Here is a 22,435-nt window from a genome sequence, read left to right on the forward strand (position 1 = left end):
ATGATTAAAGCATCTCATTATCCACTTTGTACCAAAAACTGTGTGAGAGAAAAGACACATTTTCTGAATCTGATATTTTGCAACCAATTAATACAAACTATTAAGTTTTCTGAATTCATAGCACTACTTCAGACTATCACACATTCTCCAGTGACACTTCTTGCCATTTCATATCATAATTTGGCTCTAGTAATGGCATTTAATTCTACATGAGTAAAGTAATGAAGAGGTTAACAGCATAGGCTTTGGAGTCAGAGAGACTGGGACACGATGCATGGGCTATCACTTATTAGCTGTGTGGTCTTGGTCAAATCACTTGTTTCCTGACCTGCAATAGCTATCTTACAAGGTTGTATAAGGTTTAAGGGAGATAATGTGCTAACGCTGATTATCAGCACAGTGCCCAGCACACAGTAAGTGCTCAATAAATGGTAGTTCTGTTAAATTTCATTTCCCAAACAGATTATCTCTTGATGTAAATACTTAATTACGTGCCTTTTACATGCCCCCATACCACCTAACACAAGGCTTTGTATATAGCAAAGGCTGAATGGATATTTGCTTAATAAGGCAACTGGATCTTAATTTTTCTCATTGGCATGGTGAAAAATCTTATTCTGGCAACTCTGCTAATCAATACACAGAATCTAATCTAATACACAGATCAATACACTAATCTAATCTAATACACAGATAATCTTTTGGTTATCCTACCATAACCAAAAGTCATAGTTATTACCCAATTTGTCTGGGTTCTGTCACATGCCAAAATCATTCAAACAAGGGAATCAGCATGTAGGAAAGAATCCAGTGACAGTGTTATACTGTCAACATTTGATAATGCCTCTCTTTCAGGAAGTCAGACAACTGATCTCCGCACCCCACCCCGATCCTGGGCTTTGGTAGGGTCCCATTTCTTTCTGTAGTTCAGTGCGAAGAGGCAAATGGGAAATGCAGTTTTTCATCAAACTGGTTTATGGTCGTTTCTGTTTAAGCTATGCAGTTTTCGCACAGGGTGGGCAAAGTTTTTCTGCAAAGGGCCAGATGGTAAATATTTTAGTTTAGGCTTTGTGGGCCTTGTGATTGTGCAGCCAACATCTCAACCTGCCACTGTAGTGCAAAACAGACACAGGCAACACATAAACAAATCAACGTGGCTATATTCCAATAAAACTTGATAGACATTTTGTCAATTATATCTCAATAAAGTTGAAAAAAGATAAAGAGAGAAAAACTTTATGGACACAAATTTGAATTTAATTTACTTTTCATATGTCAGGAAATATTCTTCTTCTTTCGGTTTTCTTCCTCCAACCATTTAAAAATGCAAAAACCATTTTTAGCTCACACGCTACAGGATAATTACATAGGTAATAAGTACCCACAGGATATAGTTTGCTGACTCCTGTGCTAGCATTTTAATCACAGGAAAGAGTGTAGCACTGGTTCTGGTTCTTCATCACAAACTCAATCTTCTCAAGGTCTACTACTCCACAAATTTTATCATCCCAAACATTTCATTCATTTCCAGATAGAAAATTCTTGAAAATCCAACTAAGTCACTAATTTTAGTTCTACAGATCTAATATAGACCACATTTTAGCCCATTTCTTGGTTTATAATCACCTGTCTTAGATTGTAAATAACTAATGAAACAATCAATCTGTACTTCCTATTTAAAAAAAACAAGAAGTATAATTCAATGATTTATGCAACTACAATACCACAAATAACAGTAAAACACTCAATTTTATGTCTCCACTTAATGAAACTCTGAAATATAAGTTCATTACTTGATTTTATAAATACCTCTATTCTGTATATAGCATTATCACTCCCAGGTTTGCTTCTTTCAGTATGCTGAAGGCCAAGGGTCTCAATACTGTGGGCAAGTGGCAAAACCTGGTCCTGTCATGGTGAACTCTTTAAAAATACTTACCATCATGAATCAATGTTGCAGAGTTCATTTAAAATTCTTTGGTAGATTAGCTTTCAGACGATAACTAACAATTTAACCACAGATTAAGTCAAGGAATTCTGAATTCTGAATGAATTTGTTGTTATTCAGTAGCAGAACCAAGTCCTGAAGGGTGCTACTTCTGTGGTACCGTCGAAAACCTTCAAAACGTTCAAGGCATTTGTTTCAACATGTAGACTACGGCTCAGAAAGAATTTTTTGCATCTGCCTGATTTCACGGCAGAGACAAATACAGAATTTTGACAGTGTACCTTTGAAATGATCATTTAGAATTACTGAACTTCACAAAATGTTTTAAAATATAAATTCATGGTACAATTATACTGTTACACAGAAGACCAACTAGTAATAAAATAAAGCAATAACAAATGATTAAAATGTTCAAAGTGAAGTGCTTATCAAGTTTAAGAGATAGCAGAAAGATATTAAGAAAAACTGACCTAAATTTACAAATATACTTTAAAATCGTGTAACTTCTAAAACATAGAAGATTTACATTTGTTCAAAATTTGAACACATGTATTTGAGATATGGTTTCATATGAATGATGACCCTTTGGAGAAATGACATCTATGGCAACCACAGACAGTAATAAGTAATACTTAGATAAACAACATTAGACAGAATTTGGCCTCCTTACTTTTCTCAAGACATCTACTACTTATGATACTAACAAATTATTGATTTATATTGTATATTCTATTTAACTCCAAGAAAAGCAATATTACATTTGGTGCTTCAGAGGGTATGCTATAGCAACAAAGAGTTTTGAAAACAAGTATTTTAAATATATTTAAAAATATAATTATAAGAGTAAGAAGACATCTTGTCATTTTAATAAGAGATAAACTAAAAAAAAGAGCTGATGCTTCTGAAGTATAAATATTCTTTTTACTAGAAGGAATAACTAGTAGTCTTAGAAATTTATAGCATAAAATCACTGTTTTCACTGTAAACCTTCTTTATTTATGCCCCAACACTGTTCAGCTTTTCTCCCAATACTTAAATATATATATTTATTTTTAATCTTCCAATGAAGTTATTTAAGATAGTCTAATAAATGCTTCGATTTACTGAGCACCTACAGGCACCATGCTAAACATTTTCAATACATTAGAGAGCTCATCCTCACAATGTCCCTGTAGATATAACTTCCTTTGCTAGGAAAAAGAGTAGAAAAATTCTCATTCTTCTTTGTTTTCCTTTTCTTTTCTTATTTTTTTCTCCCTGTACTTCTCAAAAAAATTGCCCAGGAAAAAAAAAAATTGTTCAGTTTAAAAAGAAAAAAACATCTCACGCTTTGCTACCTTCTTCACATACATCATGTACACACCACTGTGACTGTTCCACAGGCACCCCCCTGCCCTCGCCAGGGAGTAAAACCTTAAAATTTTATGTTATCAATTCTTGAAGATATAAAAGGCATTTAGAAAATATTAAATTATTAATTTCCAAAGTGATTCAAGGACTGCTCCATTGATATCACCATATCCATTTTAATTGGTTCCAAATAATTCTTTGAGCCCCTAGCAAATTCTTACTGGCCATTCCTTACTTTCCTCAGACGTACTGAGGTTTTATTATAAATACTGAGTAGTAAGGCTGTGTCTTTATTCCTCTTTATCTCACCTTACTGTTTTCCCCCTCCCTCCACCCATCTGACATTGTTTATACAATGTAGGCAGTTCAATCAATCTATGTAAAATTGAATTAAATTACTGACCTTCACTAATTATGATTTTCATAAAAATCTGACATTCATTGAGAATATTTTATACAGGTGTATATCACTTTATAGGATAGGTTGATTCCTGACAGTCAGTCTAATTTCTATAAACCAAATCATACTTTTATCCCTAGGGGAAAAAAACTGGTCCAGATTCACACTTGTGAATGTTATAAATTTTTAAAAATCATACATTTAAAAAGGAAAACAACTAAGAAATAATGGTAAAAATTATTTCAAAATTAAACAAGTACCATACCATAAAACATGTTCTCTTTGGCCTACATTAAAGAAGTAGAAGACACGCCCTTGGTATTGTCTGCCTCTTGAAAATGGGAATTTCCTACATTTTCTCTATGCTAGTATAGTGAAACCCCTTGCCTATGTGATCAGATGTAGGTTTCCTCTATTTTAAATCTCCTCTCTTCACATACCCGTAAAATTGCTAGCAAAGTTATGAAAGTTCTTAATGCAGAGGCCCATATATAACACAATTAATGGTGCTTAACAATGCAATTTTGCAATAGAGTTCAAATATTCATTTGTCCATTCATTTTTTCCATTCACCCATTCATTCTTCAAATATTGGTAAGTGCCAACTATGCACCCCATAGTATTGTAGATGCTGGGAATACAGTGAGGAACAAAATATAAAAAATCCCTGCCCTCATGGAGCTTACATTCTAGTTCCTCAAAAGGGATCTCCAGCTAAAATGTAAGTACTCAAAATCCAAGAGGAAAGCTTTCTGAAAAGCTCCATTAGTCAGATATCTCAAAGGAGCAAAGGCTACAATAAGTACTACATTTGTAACATGTTTTATTTTTATTAAAAATAACGTCCTGTTAAGTTTATTAATTTCCTTGAATTTTAATTTATATTTTAAATTTCTAATTTTCCTCAATTTACACTTCCTAGCTATTTCTGATAAATTCTACAAGCTCCTTGAAGAAAGTAAAAGAGAGACCATCCTTTTAAATTTCCAACCTAATTGACGATCAACAGGTACCAATCAAGTAATGGTCTTCAAAAAAGCAATTCTTTGTTATAAAACAATGGGCCTCACAATTATAGGACTGCTGTAATTTGCCACTGCTGCCTCTGCATGACTTAGCCAACTGACTGGGGTTTTGATTGAGATGCCAGTACTTAAAATAATTTGTTAGTTGTCTTAACTTCTTTGTTACTGCCCCATTAACTGAACTTATGCTTCTTAGTCAGCATTACTAGGTGGTAAAGACTACTGTTAGAAACTGCAGACTTTCCCCATGGCAGAGATTACAGCTAATTTTTACCTGGCATTGCTGTCAGTGCAGTTACTGCTAATGTGCTCTGGACCCTTCTTTCACCAAGCTCTTAACTCCTGCTCTGCCCTTGCTTTCCCTAACCAAAATCCTTGAATTATTCTAAGTTTAATATGGCCAGGCCACATCTGTTGCCAAGGTGAGTGGTCCTTCATCTTTTCTTGGGCTTCTTCTCCCTTTTCATGTCACAGCCAATGGTAATGTTTTCCACTTTCACCGCAGGACTCTTTCCACCCTTTCACTGACAGGACACCACAGGAAATCAGGAAATTTGTAGATATGCCACAGAGTGATAAAGGATGCCAAGCTAGGAATTAGGATACCAACTTTGCTCTGCGCAGAAGGATACAGAAAGATCTAGGTGTGTTAAGGGAAATATCACTCTGTGTATGATTTCTGCATTTTCATTTCTATATTCATCTCTCTGTATCCACTCCACAATATTTATTGACTGCTTATTAGGTTCCAGGGACTGTTTGTTATACAGTTGGTTTCTTTTAATGAGAACACACTAACACTGCTTCAAAGCAGGAGTGGTAAATCTCTGACCTACAGGTCATATTCAGTCTTCAGCTTAATTTTGTGTGGCCCAGAGAGAAGCTATTAAGAAATGAAATCACAGCAGGCCTTTTGCAGTCTTTACAAGCAATAAGATAGAGCCATAATTCCATGAAGAGAGGAGGCTTGTATCTTTCTCCTTTACTGCTGTGTATACCTCTCACTGTCTCTATCTCTTTGCTTTAGTTTTCTATTCATTCTGCCTCATTCCCTTAACTGGTCATAATAGGGCAATGGGATATATGTTACTTCCTATATTTACTGAATTACATTACCATTTTCAATTTAAAGGGCAGACCAACTGAACATTTCATACTTTTATCCCGGAATAAATAAGCCTTTTTGTTTGGCTGGGGGGTGGGGTGAGGGATGGGGTGGAAATAGGTCTATAGTCTTTGAAATTTCTTTCAGAGATTGTCCACTCATCAACTCAGTAAACTGAAATTCCATCTTGGCAAGTATAAAAATTGCATTAAAAAATAAAACAATAATAAACATTGTACTTTAAGAATCTACACCAAAAAAAGAAATACAATCAAAGTTAAGGCAGAAGTGTAAAAGGTAAATAAATATTTCATGGAGAAAGTAAATAAAAATCTATCCAAATAATTATTTCAACGAAAATAGAATAGAAATAAACGCATTCAAAGGAAGAGTTAACATTTATCATTTTTATACACTGAAAATAAAAATTCTCCACTCCTAAGAACCGTTTTCACGCAGATTTTATCACAAAATTACTTTATATTTTCCAATTTACAATTTCTCTCTTCAGTAGTTGCTATGAACTATAAATTATTCACTTGATTTCCCAGAAATTAAATATGTTCCTAAAAACTCTATATAATCCCCATTACATAGGCATACTATAGTATCTTTTCTTCAGCACACACAAAAAACTATAATAATTATAACTTATTCTTTATTTGTTATCTTTCTACAGAAATTATCAGGATTAGCCTTACCAGGAAATTATACACATTATAAATACAAGTTTTAATAGACTATTGATCATCAGACTGTTACGTTATATTTCTAGAACATGATATCACAAGTTAAAGTCATTAATTCCAAAACAATAGTTTATTAACAAAAAAGTACAAAGAAGTACAAATGGACATCCTATTTTCCCCCATTCTGGTCCATCTATCTATCTCCCTTTCAGTCCATGGCATGGCCTTCTTCAACTAAAAGACTGGGTAAAATACCTCTCCTCTTTCCATTGGGCCCTAATAAATACATAATGATTTGTTTGGGGATGGTTTAAGTTATACAGTCCATGTCAATTTTTAAAAAATGTTTTATCTATATGAATTGCCATAAAAGCCTCTTCCCTTGCAATACACCATGTACCTAAACTGAATGAAACATATGAACAACAACATTCATAAATCATGATTAGACATAGGGAAAATCATATCACTAGTATGTTTGCCTTCAAGTAACATTTTACAAATGAAAGCTTAGAGGTGTCAAAAAGGATTTTCATAGATATTTACTAGAACACTTCAAGTCAAAAACATCTTGTTAACTGAACTAAATTGAGGTACATGGAAAACATTCAGCTTAGTTGTGTTTTCTGCACTGATTTTAAAGCAAAGCTACTTACATATCTAATCTTACTGATCTTACTGCTATTAATTTCAATTTTCTCCAAGAATGGTACAATTTATTTCAATAAACCTACAGTTAATTCCATACTTCTCTTTCTACAAGCCCAAAGTACTTCTCTAAATCATGTTAAAGTCCCAATACTTTGTGATTTCTCTCACAGGGCTCCTTAAAATACCAATGCAAGATGGGGAGATTTAGTAAACTGCCACATTCAGTAAATAATACACAATTTGCTCTCTCTGCTATGGCTCATCAAGACAGAACATATGAATTAATTTACTGATGTTCCTAAAAGCCTTGTTTATAATTTATTAGACTATACGGGGTTTTTTTTGAGTAGTAAGCTCCAGGCTTTTGGTTTGTGGAGGGAGCCAGATCAGAGCTTACCACAATACTTTACTCCCTGCTTAGAACTATTCTCATAAAGAACATGAGCTCAGTGTTGGACTAGGCTGTAATAACATAAGGTGCTATAGCAGTGACACATTTTTTGGGAGCTGGAAAATTCAGATGACCACTCACTAAACATAAAATCATTATTCCACAAAGATTTTATTCACATCGAACTTGCACAGTAGCAAAAAAAAATCAAAACATAACTAAGCCACATATCAAAGAACAATATACAATAGAGATTTGAACTTCTCAATGGCATTGGAAAGTATTTCCATAAATAACATTTACAATTCTAGTGTTAGGTCTTTCAAGGTGTCTGAAGCTTCACAGTGCTAGAATTGATTTTTATCAGAACACATGCAAAAATGTGCAACACAATAATCCATATTAATGACACAACAAAGCACGCCAGTTATTTGTCATTCCAGCACGGCCATGCCACTCTATGTTCTAAAAACAAACAAACAACCCCCCAAATCCGGGTCCCATTCATTCTTCAATTATGCCTTTAGTCACTCTGTTTTATTATATTCAAACAGTCACTGTTAGTGCTCTTCACCACGACTTTCAGGTTGACGTCACTCCCTGCCTGCTGGCTGTCAGGACTGGGGGACGCCCCTCTCCCAGACTCACCTTCTTCCGGATGTCTTCATCGTTTGCTCCGAGAGAGGCATAGAGCTTGAATGCAGCCTGGCGAAGTTCGTGAGCATGCTTTAAGTCATGATCAAGCTATGGGAGGGAAAAAACGATACGTTCCAACCCAGTCCACAAATTAAATTTTCAATAAAACTAATAAAGTAGAGTTGAAGAAAAAATATGGTTTAACAACTATTAACGTATCAGTGCTGGTTATTTTGGGTTTCTGCTCACATATGACTGAGACCTTGCTGTGTCTGTGTCAACATGACCTGGAATTCTTGCAGTCTGCTTCTGTCTAAAACGTGACACTGGTATATGAAAAATCTTTGTGAACCTTTGAGCCTTAAAAATTCAGTGTTTCTAGATGGTAGCTTTAGTGGCACTGGTGCTTGCTAGCACCAGCTCTTTTTTTTTTTTTGGCTGTGCCACGTGGCACACGAGATCTTAGCTTCCCAACCAGGGATCGAACCCGTGTCCCCTGCAGTGGAAGCACAGAGTCCCTGGACCACCAGGGAATTTCCCACCAACTCTTTGAAATGCTCTCAAAAAACACGGCACAAGAACTTCCCTGGTGGTCCAGTGGCTAAGATTCCACACTCCCAATGCATGGGCCCTGGGTTCGATCTCTGGTCAGGGCACATGCTGCAACTAATTAATTAATTAAATTAAAACAAAACAAAACAAAAAAAAATGGCACACTCAGGCCTTTCTAACCCCGGAATACAGCTGATAACTTGAGTGCTGCTGCAACAGTATCTTTAGAAGGTTTTCCTAAACTTTAATAGTGCTAACCAAATTTCAGTATTTAAAAAGCTTTTAGAAGCAGGAAAACCTTTGTAAAAATGCTTAATAAACAACAGACCGTGGTAACCATTACTACCTATTACAGCTATCTGAGAATTATGTTCAGGGGGCTTTTTTGGGATAAATTTATTAAAATTACTTACTGGTATGAAACAATTAATGCTATCTTTTCATATGCATAACTGGCTTTCTCAGTTATCAATTCTTCCATATACCTGATTTATCACCAAACTACCATAAAAATAAAAGAGAACCGTGTTCTCAGGACACTTTCAGTGACTAAATATGAACCAGTAAATATATAAGGCATATCAGTAAAGTAAATAATTTTATAACTAAGAGATATAACTTATCCAAATGATTACAACTTTTTCCAAATGAGTTGCCTTGGAAAGGTTCACCCTTATGCAAAGATATAGGTGTTGTTCACAATATTCTGAGACCCTCTTTTGAACATTCCTGAAGAACTGAATGGCACACTAGCAAGAAAACCCTGACAATAATAACATATTTTCATCGACTAAGAGAGTTTTAAGTTAACTGTCACTGGTGTGTGAAGTGGGGGAAATCCAACTGGGTAACATCATTTAGAGTAACAACAACAACAAAAACTCCACAGTAAAAAACTAAAACTCAGTTGGGTTCTGAAGGCAATTATTAAGAGTAGCTCCCCAAATATTTTGATCAAAGCAGGTACTGATGGTTTATGGGAGGAACCTCCCAATATATGACACTCATTTTGATGTGTAAGTTCTAAAATATCTATTCTTATGTCTTAACTACTTTCCAGTCATAACATTTATTAGAATATTGACTTGGACTAAAATACAATGAAAATCAGACATTTATTAACATGTAAAAAAATCTCTCTTATGGGTCTAGTACCTATACTTGTATGTCAGAAACCACTGGATAATCCATCATCAAAAATAAAGATGACAAAACAAACTAATATTCAAGTTTAGGAGATTTTTTAAAAAGTTATTATTATTCCAGTTTTACTGTGATGGAAATAAAATGGAAAAACCCTAAGAAAAGGGATAATCTTCTATATACTAGTTAAATGTTTTGCACATGTGTAAGCTAGACGCTCTTGTAACTATGTTTCCTCACTCTCATGTCCATCAAAGTGTTCTATTTGCCTTGCTGCCATGGTCAGCTAAGGGTATTCAGGAGGCTGTAGTTAGGACTTGCTCATATGTCTTTGTACTTTGAGTTACTGTGTCAGTGAGCAAGTAGCCAGAGGGAAAACAGACAAGGCAGCTGCTTCAATATAACCTATCACTTCTACTAGAAAAACAATACTGCTGAAGGAAGAGCAGGCACATAACTTTAATACATAAAGGGCAGTGTACATTAATACAAATATCAATGGAAGTTATTTTAGGTCCTTTCTGAGGCAGAGAAAAGTTATACCCTTAATAGTTTGTTTTATTTTCAGTGTTAAATGCCAAATGAACAGTTGCCTACTGGATGACGTTTTTTGGAACTCAGGGGCATGGGAGAGGTCAAGAGAATAGTTTAAAAAAAATTTACCATTGGGACCAGTGGCATCAAAAATACAGTCACATTTGTGAAACAGTACTGGTTACTATTTAGGAGGCAATGCTCTCTATACCATGACCTCCTTAAATAAACTTTCTCTAACAGAATATTTATCTCTCATGCTTAGAGAAGTGGATATGACAAACACGTTGAGAAAAACAAAGCCAAAAAGAATATCTACCTATTCTGAGGAACTTATAGTTTGAGAAAAAGTTAGCACAATTTGGTCGTTGATGGTCTCAAACTAGAGGTTAGATGGTGCTTTAGCTGTCACTAGCAGGCCCAAAGCACAGTTTGAAACTGCAGAAAAGAAAGAAGAGATGGCAAAAATTAGAAGAAAAGGTAGCAAAAGAAAAAGACAGTGGCGGAGAGTAAAATAAAGCCACTCAGTCGCCTGGAACAAAAGATTACCCTTGTCCTAAAGAATGAGAATATAGTGACAAAGCTGATTCTGGGACTTTCAATAGCATTAGATGATGTTGATATAATGTCAATAACCAGCTTAGAGACCCCACTATTTTGGGGTTAGCTGGGAATTTGGGATGCAATTTTCTGATTATCTCCTTACTAAAAAAACTTCTGACAATAAACATGAAACAAACTGGATTCAAAACTCATAAAGTGACATCATCTACGTTACTAAAAGATTTCTTTATTTAAAAGGGCTCTGAACTATTATCAATTGGTTCAAAAGTAGTGAACAGTAAGAAAATCTTTTTAAAAATCCCTCTCTTGAGCTGCTGAAAAGGAAAAGAGAACATACCCTTTTAATATCAGTGATGGCACTCACAGAGCTGGGATACTTGAAATAATCAGCAAGCATGGCAATGAGGTGATCAGTAATGCTAGCAATTCTCTGTAGCTCAACATCTGGTTCAATCAGATAGGCGAGTGTCTCAGCTCCTTCAACTCTCTCCTCTAGTAACCTCTCCTTACTGCACATTCGAACCAAACAAGGCAATGTCTGGAAGGTAGTGATATTAATTATTTGCTTTTTGGTAAACGCAAAAGCATGATGGAGATCATATAGTAACTATATCAACCCCACAGTTTTTACTGGGAGTCATGTTTGTGATCAAATGTTTCAATAAAGACTTTCAGAGAATAAAAGTTTTTTTTGGAATGTAAAAACACACAAAATTCAGTGCATATTAATCATTTACACTGGCACACTAAACTAAACATATATTCAAAGCACATTAATATAAAGTCTAATTAGGCTCTTGTGATCGGTAAGACTGAAGCTTTATTGTACAACCTTACAAAAGACATTTAAGAATCCCTAATAAATCATTTCTGATGCTCCTGCCCTGTCTACGTATTTATTTACCTAAAATACATCCAGCAGTTTAATTAGGAACAATTTTGCCTTAGAAAAAGTATGCTATCTTTTCCTTAATGTGTGTGATATAGCTGGGATGACTTTCAATTTTTGTTTAGAGTTTAATACTTACAGTTGCAAAAACAAAATACAGCTTTAAAAACTCAGTGATCTTCCCATTAGTCAGATTCTACCAGTTCTCCTGTAATCCAAGTGGAATGCATCAATCACAGTTCCTGAGTTCTCCAGAGAACTCCCTGGAATGACTGTGATATCTACTAGTCCAATTTTACTTCTGAGGTCCTTCAAAAACCTTGGCACTGGTCTTGGTAATTTCTCTACATTAGGTTCTCAATAAAAATATCCCATGTTTATATTTCTAAGGCTGATGAATCAACTTTAAAGGATAATGTGGAAATAGAAACTGAAACATCAGAATTACAAGAAGATTTCCTCTACAACCGCAGGCAACTATGCTTTGTTCTTTTCTAAGTTCCTATTATAGCTTGACCACAGAGTTCAGCACTTTATTGTTCACTGCTGATTTCTTATCAGGCTGGTTCCATCTTTTAAATATGACCCTAGGCTTCCAAGAAGAAAGCCTATTCTTATTTTCCTTGGAACAGTTACCAACATTTATCAATACCATAAACTCATGGATTATTGAATTTAATGCTCACAACTACTACACAAAGAAGATACTTATTAACCTAGTTTACCAATGAGAAAGAAAAGGAGGGGGAGAGCAGTTAAGTAAGGGTATGGAAGCCCTCTATGCAGTGCTATTCACTTAGGGTGTCCTCAGATCTCATTAAACTATCTTGCTTCACCAAAGACTAAAGGAAACATTAATCTTCTTAATGTTCTTTTAACCTTGGGTTCATTTTGAACACTGATAATGAGATCTCACATTCATAAAGTGACACACTATCAATTTACTTACAGTTATTCTGTTCTTTATAACTAAAAGCTGTTTAATGTATTTAATACATTGTTATTCTCAGTATCCCTTTGGGATAGATGAACAGGAATTATTGCTTCCATTTTCATAATTAGGGGTCTGAGGCACCACAAGAATAAGGGATGTGCCCAAGGCTACCGACCCAGTCAGTGGTGGAAGTGCTAAAACCAGAATCCAGGTCTTAGGACTTTTAAGGGCTAGTCTTTTATCTGGGCTTTTCTGAGTTCTAGTTGCATCTGACACACCACAATAATGATGATTGCTTTCATGTGTTATTTACTTATTCTTTCTCATTATGCCTTTTGATTATCTGCCATGTGGGTGAAATAAAGTCTTTATCTATAGAGTTAGTGAACTGCTTGCCTACAAAACTGTGTTGCAAACTTAATGAAAATCAAGGACTAAAATATATTTTCTACTTAACCTGAATTTTATACATTTTTATAATTTTTACATCCTTCTAATTGCCATAAAAGTGAAAAAGGTTTGACAAGGAAAGATTTACTTTGACTTTCAAAACATATCTAAAACTACATGTCATCCCACTGAAAAGCATGGTGTTTTAATGTTATTTCATGCTGTGCACGCATACCATAGTGATAAATGTGTAAAAATAAATAGGAATACAAATATTTATATTCAACACTTATATGCCTGGATAATTTTCACATGTTTTTAGAAAGAATTAATTCACTCACCTTTAATACAATACAGTTGTCATCTGTCCGAATTGCTCCAGCTCTACACATGTAAGTTAAACTGGAATAAGATGGCAGAAAGTAAGTTTTTGCTTGTGTTTTAAAGCTTTAAAAACAACCACCACCACCTACTTGCCTTTAAGATATTATGGGGAAAAAAAAAGACAACTTCTCTTACTTATCTTGAGGGAGAAGGTTTTGACACTCCCTTATCTGAGATTCTGTTAATTAAATAGTCAAAGAAAACTATGTGATATAGGCAGACAGTAAGCCAGAAGTTTTTAAAAATACCTACAAAATTGTTTTAAAAATAAATGGCCGAATGAATGGGTAAACGATAAAGCAAGGTGCTGGGCTCACTGGAGTTCTCTATACTTTTCTCTATACTTTTTGTTTGAAATTTTCCATAATAAAAAGGAAAAAATTTTAAAATAAAATATAAAGTTAACAAAGTATCTAAATTTAAATGAAGTTAAGTTGGGATACTTCAACTCCAAGAGCAGTGGTAGAAGTACCACAGAAGCAGCATTTAACTTGTAACACTTATAGCTATCCCTATTAGCTAAGATAGTTAAGATATTAACTAGTTAAGATATTAATTAGTTAAGATATTAACTAACTAGTCAGAGGTTACCAGAAGTGGCTTTGAGAATTAATTAGTGATTTGGCTCTACTGAAAAACAATTTATCTTCACAATTATATCTGGCTGTGAATAAGAATACAATTACTTTCTACTCTCTAAGCAAGTACTGAACATTAAGCAATTAAGAAACTTAAATTAATGGATTTCCTTTTTGAATTAGATTCCTTTGGTAAGCTGGAGGGAAAAAAGCCTAAAATACCCCATGTTCTGGCTTCTAGGGAAAGTTATAAACAAGTCAGTAAAACTCCTTACTTACACTGTAGGAGATGAATTCTTTATAGCTGTTATCATTATCTTAAGATTTGTTACTACATTGTTTTTTGAAACCAGTTCCATGAGAGTATTACCTTACTAACAAAAAGGCAAAAGCTCAGTTTTGAAGACAAAAAAGCAGACAAACAAAAAATACAAATCATATAAACAAACAGAAAACAATTCATGATGCAGGAGTGATTCACTGAAAACTCCTCATTCTGGCCAAAATATTAGAGAGCCACAGCTTCTTAAATACTGAAACTAAACCATTCACTTAGCACAGAACCCTACATAACAGGTGTTAAACCTAACTGGTAATGTATTGATAATTACAGAAGTAACATGTACTGAATGCTTACATGAGCCAGGAACTGTGCTAATAAGAACTTTACATAACTATCTTATAAATGGTCACATCTCTATGAGGAATCTTTGTTTTGTTTTTCCAAAATTGAGGAAGTCACATTCTCTGAAATCATGCCTTGGTTATCAACTTCAACTAATTCTCACTATTTCTATATCTTTATGTTTTCCTGCCATGATACTTAGCATAATATGTGTTGGTTAAATCTGATCTAATTCTGTGTTATTTCAACTGAAATACAAGGAGAAGGGAATGTAATGAAGTAATTTTCTGTAGGTAGTCTTAGATGTTATAAGAGAGTTCTTGTTGTGCATGCTACTAGTAGTAAACTGAGTATAAAACTCACATCCATTTAAGAAGGTATGAGATAATCCCATGACTTTCAAATTTCAAAATCCCAAAACAAGATGGGGATTGAAAGTGAGCTCATTAGGCTGTCCAAAAATACTCTAAATTGATAAAGCACTGTCTTTCTTCCCACATTGTCTTGACCTTTACCATTTTGCTGATGTGAGCTGCATTTCAATGGGCTTATCCCTCTGTAACATCTTCACAAAAATTTGTGGTAACAATTCTCCATCAACCAAAACTAGAAATAAAACAAACAACAAGGATTAAGGAATTCTTTAAATCTACAAAGTTCATAAATTAAATTGTGTAGGTGCCACTGAAAGTTCCAGCCTACCATTTACCAGGGTCATCGATACCTGGGGGTTTTCAAAAGCTAAAACTGAGAAGCATTTCAGTGCCTGCATTCGAACCTGTAAAAATAAATGAACAAAGCATTTATTTTAATTTTGCAAATATGAATTTTAATGTCTCAGAATCTAAACTCTTCTGAAGAAATAACTATTTAAATCTGCCTAAAGTACTAAAGGAAGGACTCAAGGGAATAAAAATAAGACCTGTATATCTGAAGAGTACAGTAAGTTAAAATTATAAAAAGTTAAAATTAATTTTGAAATAATAGAAAAGAAAAAACGGAGGAATTAGCAACTAAAATGGAACTAGATAAATCCCTATTCAAATTTAAAAGAACGCTGTAAAAAATACAATGCTGGTAAGGCAAAGGGAACTTAATAACAATTACTAATTGCCTTTCAAGTGGGACATTTCTTCTTCCCAAATTACAAACCAGAGAACTGAAGAGAAGACCAAAAAAAAAGAGTACTCTTGTAGTTGTGTATGGGATGGGGAGTGGGGGAAGAGAACAGGAGAGGAAAGAAAGTTATGATAAAAGTTTGAAAAGGACTAAACTAATTTAACTTTAGAAATACTTATGAATTATGTTACTATACCTCAAAACTAGGTAACTGGTCTGGGATGATACCAAGGGCTCAAACTCTTGACCACATACAACATATTTTATAATTTGCAGGAGCTCCTATGAGAGCTGTTATTTTTCATTCTTTTTGTTCAGCTTTCACCAGATGACCTCATCCTCACTTCCAAGCCTGAGTCTATATATGATGTTCTCCTGTGGAGCCTGAGATTGGCAGGATAGGTAGCTGAGGTGTGAAGAAGCTCTGTCCCTCACTTGGGCAATGCTCTGCAGCACAAGCACGTGCCTACAGATGGAACCTAGAATATGTTCATGACACTCTGACAGTGGAGCAAACCTTGGCAAGAGTAATGTTACCAAAACCTTTTTCCTTCTACAACCTGTAACTTGCCATAGTAGATAAGGAAGTCTAGTGTGGAAAAGAAAAGAAAGAAATGAAGAACTTAATGAAGCCAGAGGATGGAAAAGAACAAGAACAGTAAATCGCCACCCCAGCAACTGTTTCTTGACATACAAGTGCTGACTGGTCTCAGCCTACACACAGTACAGAGCAGAGGAAGCAGCTCTCAGTATATATGTCCTTCCCTTGCCTCTGGCTAGTTTCAAGCTGGTTCCATTCCCCACTCCTATTCTTGTGAGATCTTCACCAAGATCTAACTTTGGATGTCTGAAGTAGGGAAAATGTACATATTAGCAGGGCAGACCTGCAATAAAGCTAAGGACAAAAAGAGCAGACTAGGATCAGTGCAAATGGATAGAAGACAAAAATGACAGCTTCTCTGCTTTACAGGAAATTCCTAGCATATTTAGTTCTAATGTGACACAATAAAGACAGTGTCCCAATATTTTCTACAACTTACCAGTTGGACAATAATGAAATGACCAAAGTTTTAACTAAATGCCTGATAGTATATCATGACACTGCTTACCTATATATGAGATAGTAAAGAAATTTAATTAACACAACTGAAAACCCTTGACTTTTTAAGTCAAAATACAAAACAGAACACATTTTAAATGTTGATGTATATGTGGGTATATGCTGTAAGTTTCAGTCAGTGTGGCTAAATAAAGGTTTCAAATAGGAAATCCAAGGTCTTTCCTGTTATAGCAAGCCATTGCTCCTACATACTTCAAGGCATAACCTCACTTGCAACTTTGGCACTGACACCATACCAGAAGAGACGACTAATGATCACATGTAAAAATCAATAGGAACTTATACCACAATCATATCCTGAAGGAAAAAAAAAAAAAGGAAAGGCAAGGTAGATTTTTTTTTAAGTGTACTCTCTCTAGAGGTAAAACAATGCCCCATAACATTTTACTGATAAAATACTATTCTTGATCACAATATCTACCAAAGAAACAACAAAACATGTGTGCCTCTTTCCAGACCAAGACTCTAGAAGCCCAAAATAAAGTACAAAAGTCTGGCCATAATTTTTAACATCTTACTTTGTAAGATACTGAGGTTAGTAGGTGAGCAATATTCTGAACTGCACCATGATTAAATAAAATTGTTTGATGATCTGGACCCTGTAAGAAAAGAGAATATAATAATACATTAAGAAGAGTAATGATTCATTCTAATAAAACATTTACTTAAATGGAGAAAACCACATTCACTACAATGTAGAATTTTTAGTTACCCTTCTCCTGTATAAACCCATTCCCAAAAAGCAGGATAGACACTGTTTTCAGTCCTGCAAAGGGCTGTAATATCTTACCTATCATCTCAGTTCCATAGAACCGCTGCCTCCTTAGCTCCCTAAATAAGGAAGGGGGCACAGAAGCTATCCTGGCATAGGCCCTCACACCATTACAGCAACAAAAGCACTCCAAATTCTGCATTTCACGTGCACACCCTTACCCTATGCCCACAGGAGACAGTGTACTCATTCTTACAACTTAAGACTGATGACCTAGTCAGGGGAACTCTAAAACTAATTAATTACAAGAGAAACTGGACCAGATCCTAAGCTACCTCAACACATCTGGGAGGTTGGAGCAGTGGATGGTAGGAAACACAGCACTGCATAACTGAGAAGTAAACATGTTTTAGTTCTCTTTCTCTCTCATTTCTCTTAAAATTATCACTTCTTAGAGTAAGAAAGTGAAGTAACAGGAAAATTCAGGTATTTTATTTTTTACCAACTCTGTTTTCTACTAATCAATTTACTGAAGATCTTCAAAATGGCACAAGCTAAAGATTAATGCAAGGCTTTGAATTTGCCAGTACTTAATTCACTTCTTTTATGTCCCACCAATTCACTCAAATAATGAAAAGTCAATTAAAGCCAAGGCAAGGATGGTAGTTCATGCTTATCATTATTTAGGAGAGAAAAGTGTAGCACCGAAAGGTAGGTTATCTATTTGGGTTCACCAGAGGAAACCAATTCCTAGTCTAGAAAAAAAGCTCTCAAACCAACTTCTCCAACTCACTATTCAGCCAAGTTACAACTGTTTTGCAGATGCTCATTCTTTCTTGGACCAAAATATCCATCATTTGAAGTGGGAAGATTAGCATTCATACTTCCGATTAATGAAAGAGCCATACTCTCTTTTATAGGCAACAATCCCCTAAACATTTTACATACTATTAAGAGCCCTTTAGGGACTTCCCTGATGGTCCAGTGGGTAAGACTCTGCACTCTCAATGCAGGGGGCCCGGGTTCGATCCCTGGTCGGGGAACTAGATCCCACGTGCATGCCAAAACTAAGAGTTCGCATGCAGCAATTAAGAAGTCCTCATGCCACAACTAAAGATCCCGCCTGCCGCAACTAAGACCCGGCGCAGCCTAAATAAACAAACATTTTTAAAAAGAGCCCTTAAAAAAAAAACACTTCAGCAATTTCTTTCTTAATTTACAAACATTTTAAAAATTGAAGTATAATTGATTCTATACATTTTCTAACTTCTAATTTCTTATTTTTAATCACTATATAATATTCCACAGTTTACTCAAGCAAACCCCCATCACATATTTTTGGTACTTTATAGTGTCTCACTATTAATTGACTCATTTGAAACATAGGAGTCTCTGGCTTATTCATTATAAGGATAGTGGTGGAGACTACAAAGGGGGAGTCAAGGAAAAGAAGGGTCTCCTCAGAATCTGACCCATTTTTTCTACCTATTAACAAGTAGGTAACTAGAATAAGTTATGAAGATAAGCCTCAATTAACCTTGACTAAGGTTTTTTTGCCTTCCTTATAAATTTTAACATCCCAATTTATATACAGGCAATGTTGAGCAGAACAGCTAAGTAGGCAGGGGGCTGCCTCTACCCCCTTGTACCTCACTGTTCTTCCACTGTATTCAGCCAATCCATTCTCCTGATTTGAGGTGACTAATAGATTATTTTATATTCTTCAAGACAAAGAAGAATACACAAGTACATTCTTTCCCCCTATTTTAACACAAATGGTAGGATAATACTATATATTTATATATATATAATATATAAAATACTACATACAAATACTATATATATACTATACATACATATATAAGTATATATATGCATGGCTCTAAACCTCTTATTTCCTTTATAATATATCTCAGTGATCACTCATATCAGTACACAAAGAGCTTTCTCATTTCTTTTTTGGCCTTAATCCATTGTACAAATGTCCCATACTTTAACTAGTATCCTATAGTTAGACATTCAGATTGTTTTCAGTCTTGGAGTTATATTTATAAATGATGGTGAAGCACAGTGCAATTCTCTGTACGTAACTGTTTCCCACCGCTTACAAGATATTGTACTTTTTAATCCCTCACATTCTTTGCCCAAATTGCAGCAAATGTTTGTTACAAAAGAAGCTCTTCCTCTTCTCTATGGTCATAGATAGGATTGTGTAAAAACAACTGCAAGGAAGGAATTAGTGGCTGAACCAACTAAAGAGGAGGAACTATTACTCCATTATCAACTCTCTCTTTAGTCTCTCCAAATCAACCTGCACGAACCTGGAGTTAGTGAAACAGCCTCTCAGTGTGGGAAGCACATAAGCCCTCATGATCCTAAACCCCAAAAGATAGGTCTCGAAATCTGAGTCACTGCTTAAGTGGCAACAATGTAGAAGTTAGAATTCCAATTAATATTATTACTAGCCTTTTTTTGCTCCTTAATAAATCAGGGAGAGAATTTCAAAAATATAACTATGATTAGATTACAACACAAATGCTTTAGAAATCTCTTTTTCTGTCTCTCCTGCCCAAAGTATGCAAATTTAATATTGATACTAGTATATGAAAATTTGTAAATGAGTCTTAAAATGCTACTATGAATTTTATTTATTGTTTTCATAAACAAAATGAAAATAAAAGGTTTTTATAATTAATGACATACAGAGATCATCAGACCAGCTGCTTTCAAAGATACATGTTTTTAGTGTGTCAGTAGGAAAATAAATAGTATTTTAGACTATTACTGTTGTCACTGGGTTTATACATGCTATAATGTTTCCTGAGGTCTAGTTATATCTCAGACTACTTAAATTGGGTCATCTAATTACCATGGCAAATGCTAATTATCAGGCTAAAAGAAAGATGAGTTCAGGTTTTTAATTTTCTTCAGTTCTGTTAGTGGCATGAGGGTGCCTGTAAATTCTTATTCAGCATAAGTTTCTCTCCAGCAAAAGAACTAGTGATTTAACAGTATTCCGTTATCTATCTCCAGCAAAAGAACTAGTAATTTAACAGTATTCCATTATCTATGATTTCGGCTAAAACAGCATTGAGAAGTTTCAGATGAGCAAGCCTAAAAGCACTGAGAAGTTCCTGAAGAGCAATTCTAAAAACTATTTGGGTAACTTCAGGGATAGGATTATTCAAACTTCTCATAATTTGACATGTAGTAGTTATACCTCCAGGTCCAATTTTCAGTGTCCATTTGGGATTACTGTGATTATGACTAGTAGATGCTGTGCTCTCAAGCACTTGCATCTAGATGCTGAAAGATTTGTAATGAGGCATATAGTTCTGGAGTATCCTTCTCCACCTATCTACCAGGGTTGGCTGTAAGACATCATTTAATGTTGGAAATTGTTTTCTCAAAGCTTTTCTTTGCCCACCTCAAGAGATTAAGGAATTGACATCCCTGGTCCTATAAGTTGGCTTACATGCTCACAAAGCAATCCAGGAGGAGAAACTTCAGAGACTTTTGACAAAAATCTTAAATTCTAAATGTCTTTATATATAGAATAGAATAGGCTATGACAGCTAGGATTTGAGAGGGGTTTTAAGTTATAATCTGTAGTTAGTTATAATCTATAGTTACTTTTTCTGAAAGGAACTGACTTAAGTTATATTTTGGAAACTGTCCTAAAATAGCATAGATCTGTGATCTTCTTAGTTTAGTATGCAGTTGTTCACTTTTCCTTCTTTCCTATAGTTCCCCAAACTCCTCATTTTATATTTGCATTATAAGTGATAAGCAGGTAAGTAATGCTGTCCTGAAAAACTTATCAGAAGATAAACAATGACTTGGTTAAAAGTTAGCAAATTATGGTTATCAAAAGAGTACACTCAATATGTAAACTATGAAGCAAAATAAGTAGCACTGCATGGCACTCTTCAGTTTAGGTTCAGGCTCTTCTAATAACTGAAATTCCTCTCAACAAAGAGGAGAGAAGAATCTCTCTTAGTTCTCCTTATAAGAGATCACTTAAAACAATTTCCAACAATGTGGAAACTGAGGGTGTGGGAAAACAGTCATGAGCATATACTGCTGGTAGGAGTATAAAATTGTATAACCTCCAATATAAGACAACATGTGGTAAAATTACACATGCACACATTCTTTGACTCAGCAATTCTGTTTGTTATAAAATGTCTTACATACAGGGTATTTGCTGCATCACTGCTGTGAAATAAGATTGGAAACAAGCTAAATGCCCAACAATAGAGGACTGGTTGAATAAATTATTGTACATCTATACAATAAAATACTCTTCATCTGTTTAAAAAAAAAAGAATGAGGAAACTCCTCATGTACTGATGTGGAATATCCTTCAAGATGTTAAGTAAAAAATGCAAGGTGCAGAACAGTATGTATGGTATGCTACCATTTGTGTCAAAAAAAAAAAGAGGGGAAAATACATAAGTCTGCTTATATGTGTATAGATTAACTACAGGAGGATACACACAGAAGGCACATCTCCTGAGGACATGCAAGATTTTATATTATAGAGAACATTTGTTCTGGTTCTTACTTTACAGCAGTGTGAGAAGATCTGACAGATGTACTCCTGGGTATAGCGGGACCTGCTAAGCAGCGCCATGAGATGCGGTATCACTGTGGCATCCTGGAGTCAAAGGGAAGAAGAGCACAGCAACAAGGA

General features: G+C 34.8%; 1 protein-coding gene and 1 non-coding gene across 5 annotated transcripts in view; one reads left to right on the plus strand and one right to left on the minus strand.

Annotated features, from left to right (window-relative positions):
- ARMC8 (armadillo repeat containing 8) overlaps positions 1–22,435 on the minus strand; it is a 106,606-nt gene that overhangs the window by 40,758 nt on the left and 43,413 nt on the right. For 3 of the 4 annotated variants that reach the window (XM_067737707.1, XM_067737705.1, XM_067737704.1), the window contains 7 exons: positions 22,307–22,399; positions 17,546–17,626; positions 15,491–15,566; positions 15,304–15,394; positions 13,543–13,603; positions 11,326–11,526; positions 8,208–8,303 (listed from right to left, as the gene is read on the minus strand). In XM_067737707.1, coding sequence (XP_067593808.1) covers positions 8,208–8,303; positions 11,326–11,526; positions 13,543–13,603; positions 15,304–15,394; positions 15,491–15,566; positions 17,546–17,626; positions 22,307–22,399 — 699 coding nt within the window. The remainder of the gene's footprint in view (positions 1–8,207; positions 8,304–11,325; positions 11,527–13,542; positions 13,604–15,303; positions 15,395–15,490; positions 15,567–17,545; positions 17,627–22,306; positions 22,400–22,435) is intronic. The other variant, XM_067737708.1, reaches the window with a different exon arrangement.
- Positions 18,710–18,782, plus strand: TRNAE-CUC (transfer RNA glutamic acid (anticodon CUC)). The gene has a single exon. It is a non-coding gene; the product is annotated as a tRNA-Glu (tRNA).

Source organism: Pseudorca crassidens, chromosome 5 (assembly GCF_039906515.1).
Source record: "Pseudorca crassidens isolate mPseCra1 chromosome 5, mPseCra1.hap1, whole genome shotgun sequence".
NCBI lineage: Eukaryota > Metazoa > Chordata > Mammalia > Artiodactyla > Delphinidae > Pseudorca > Pseudorca crassidens.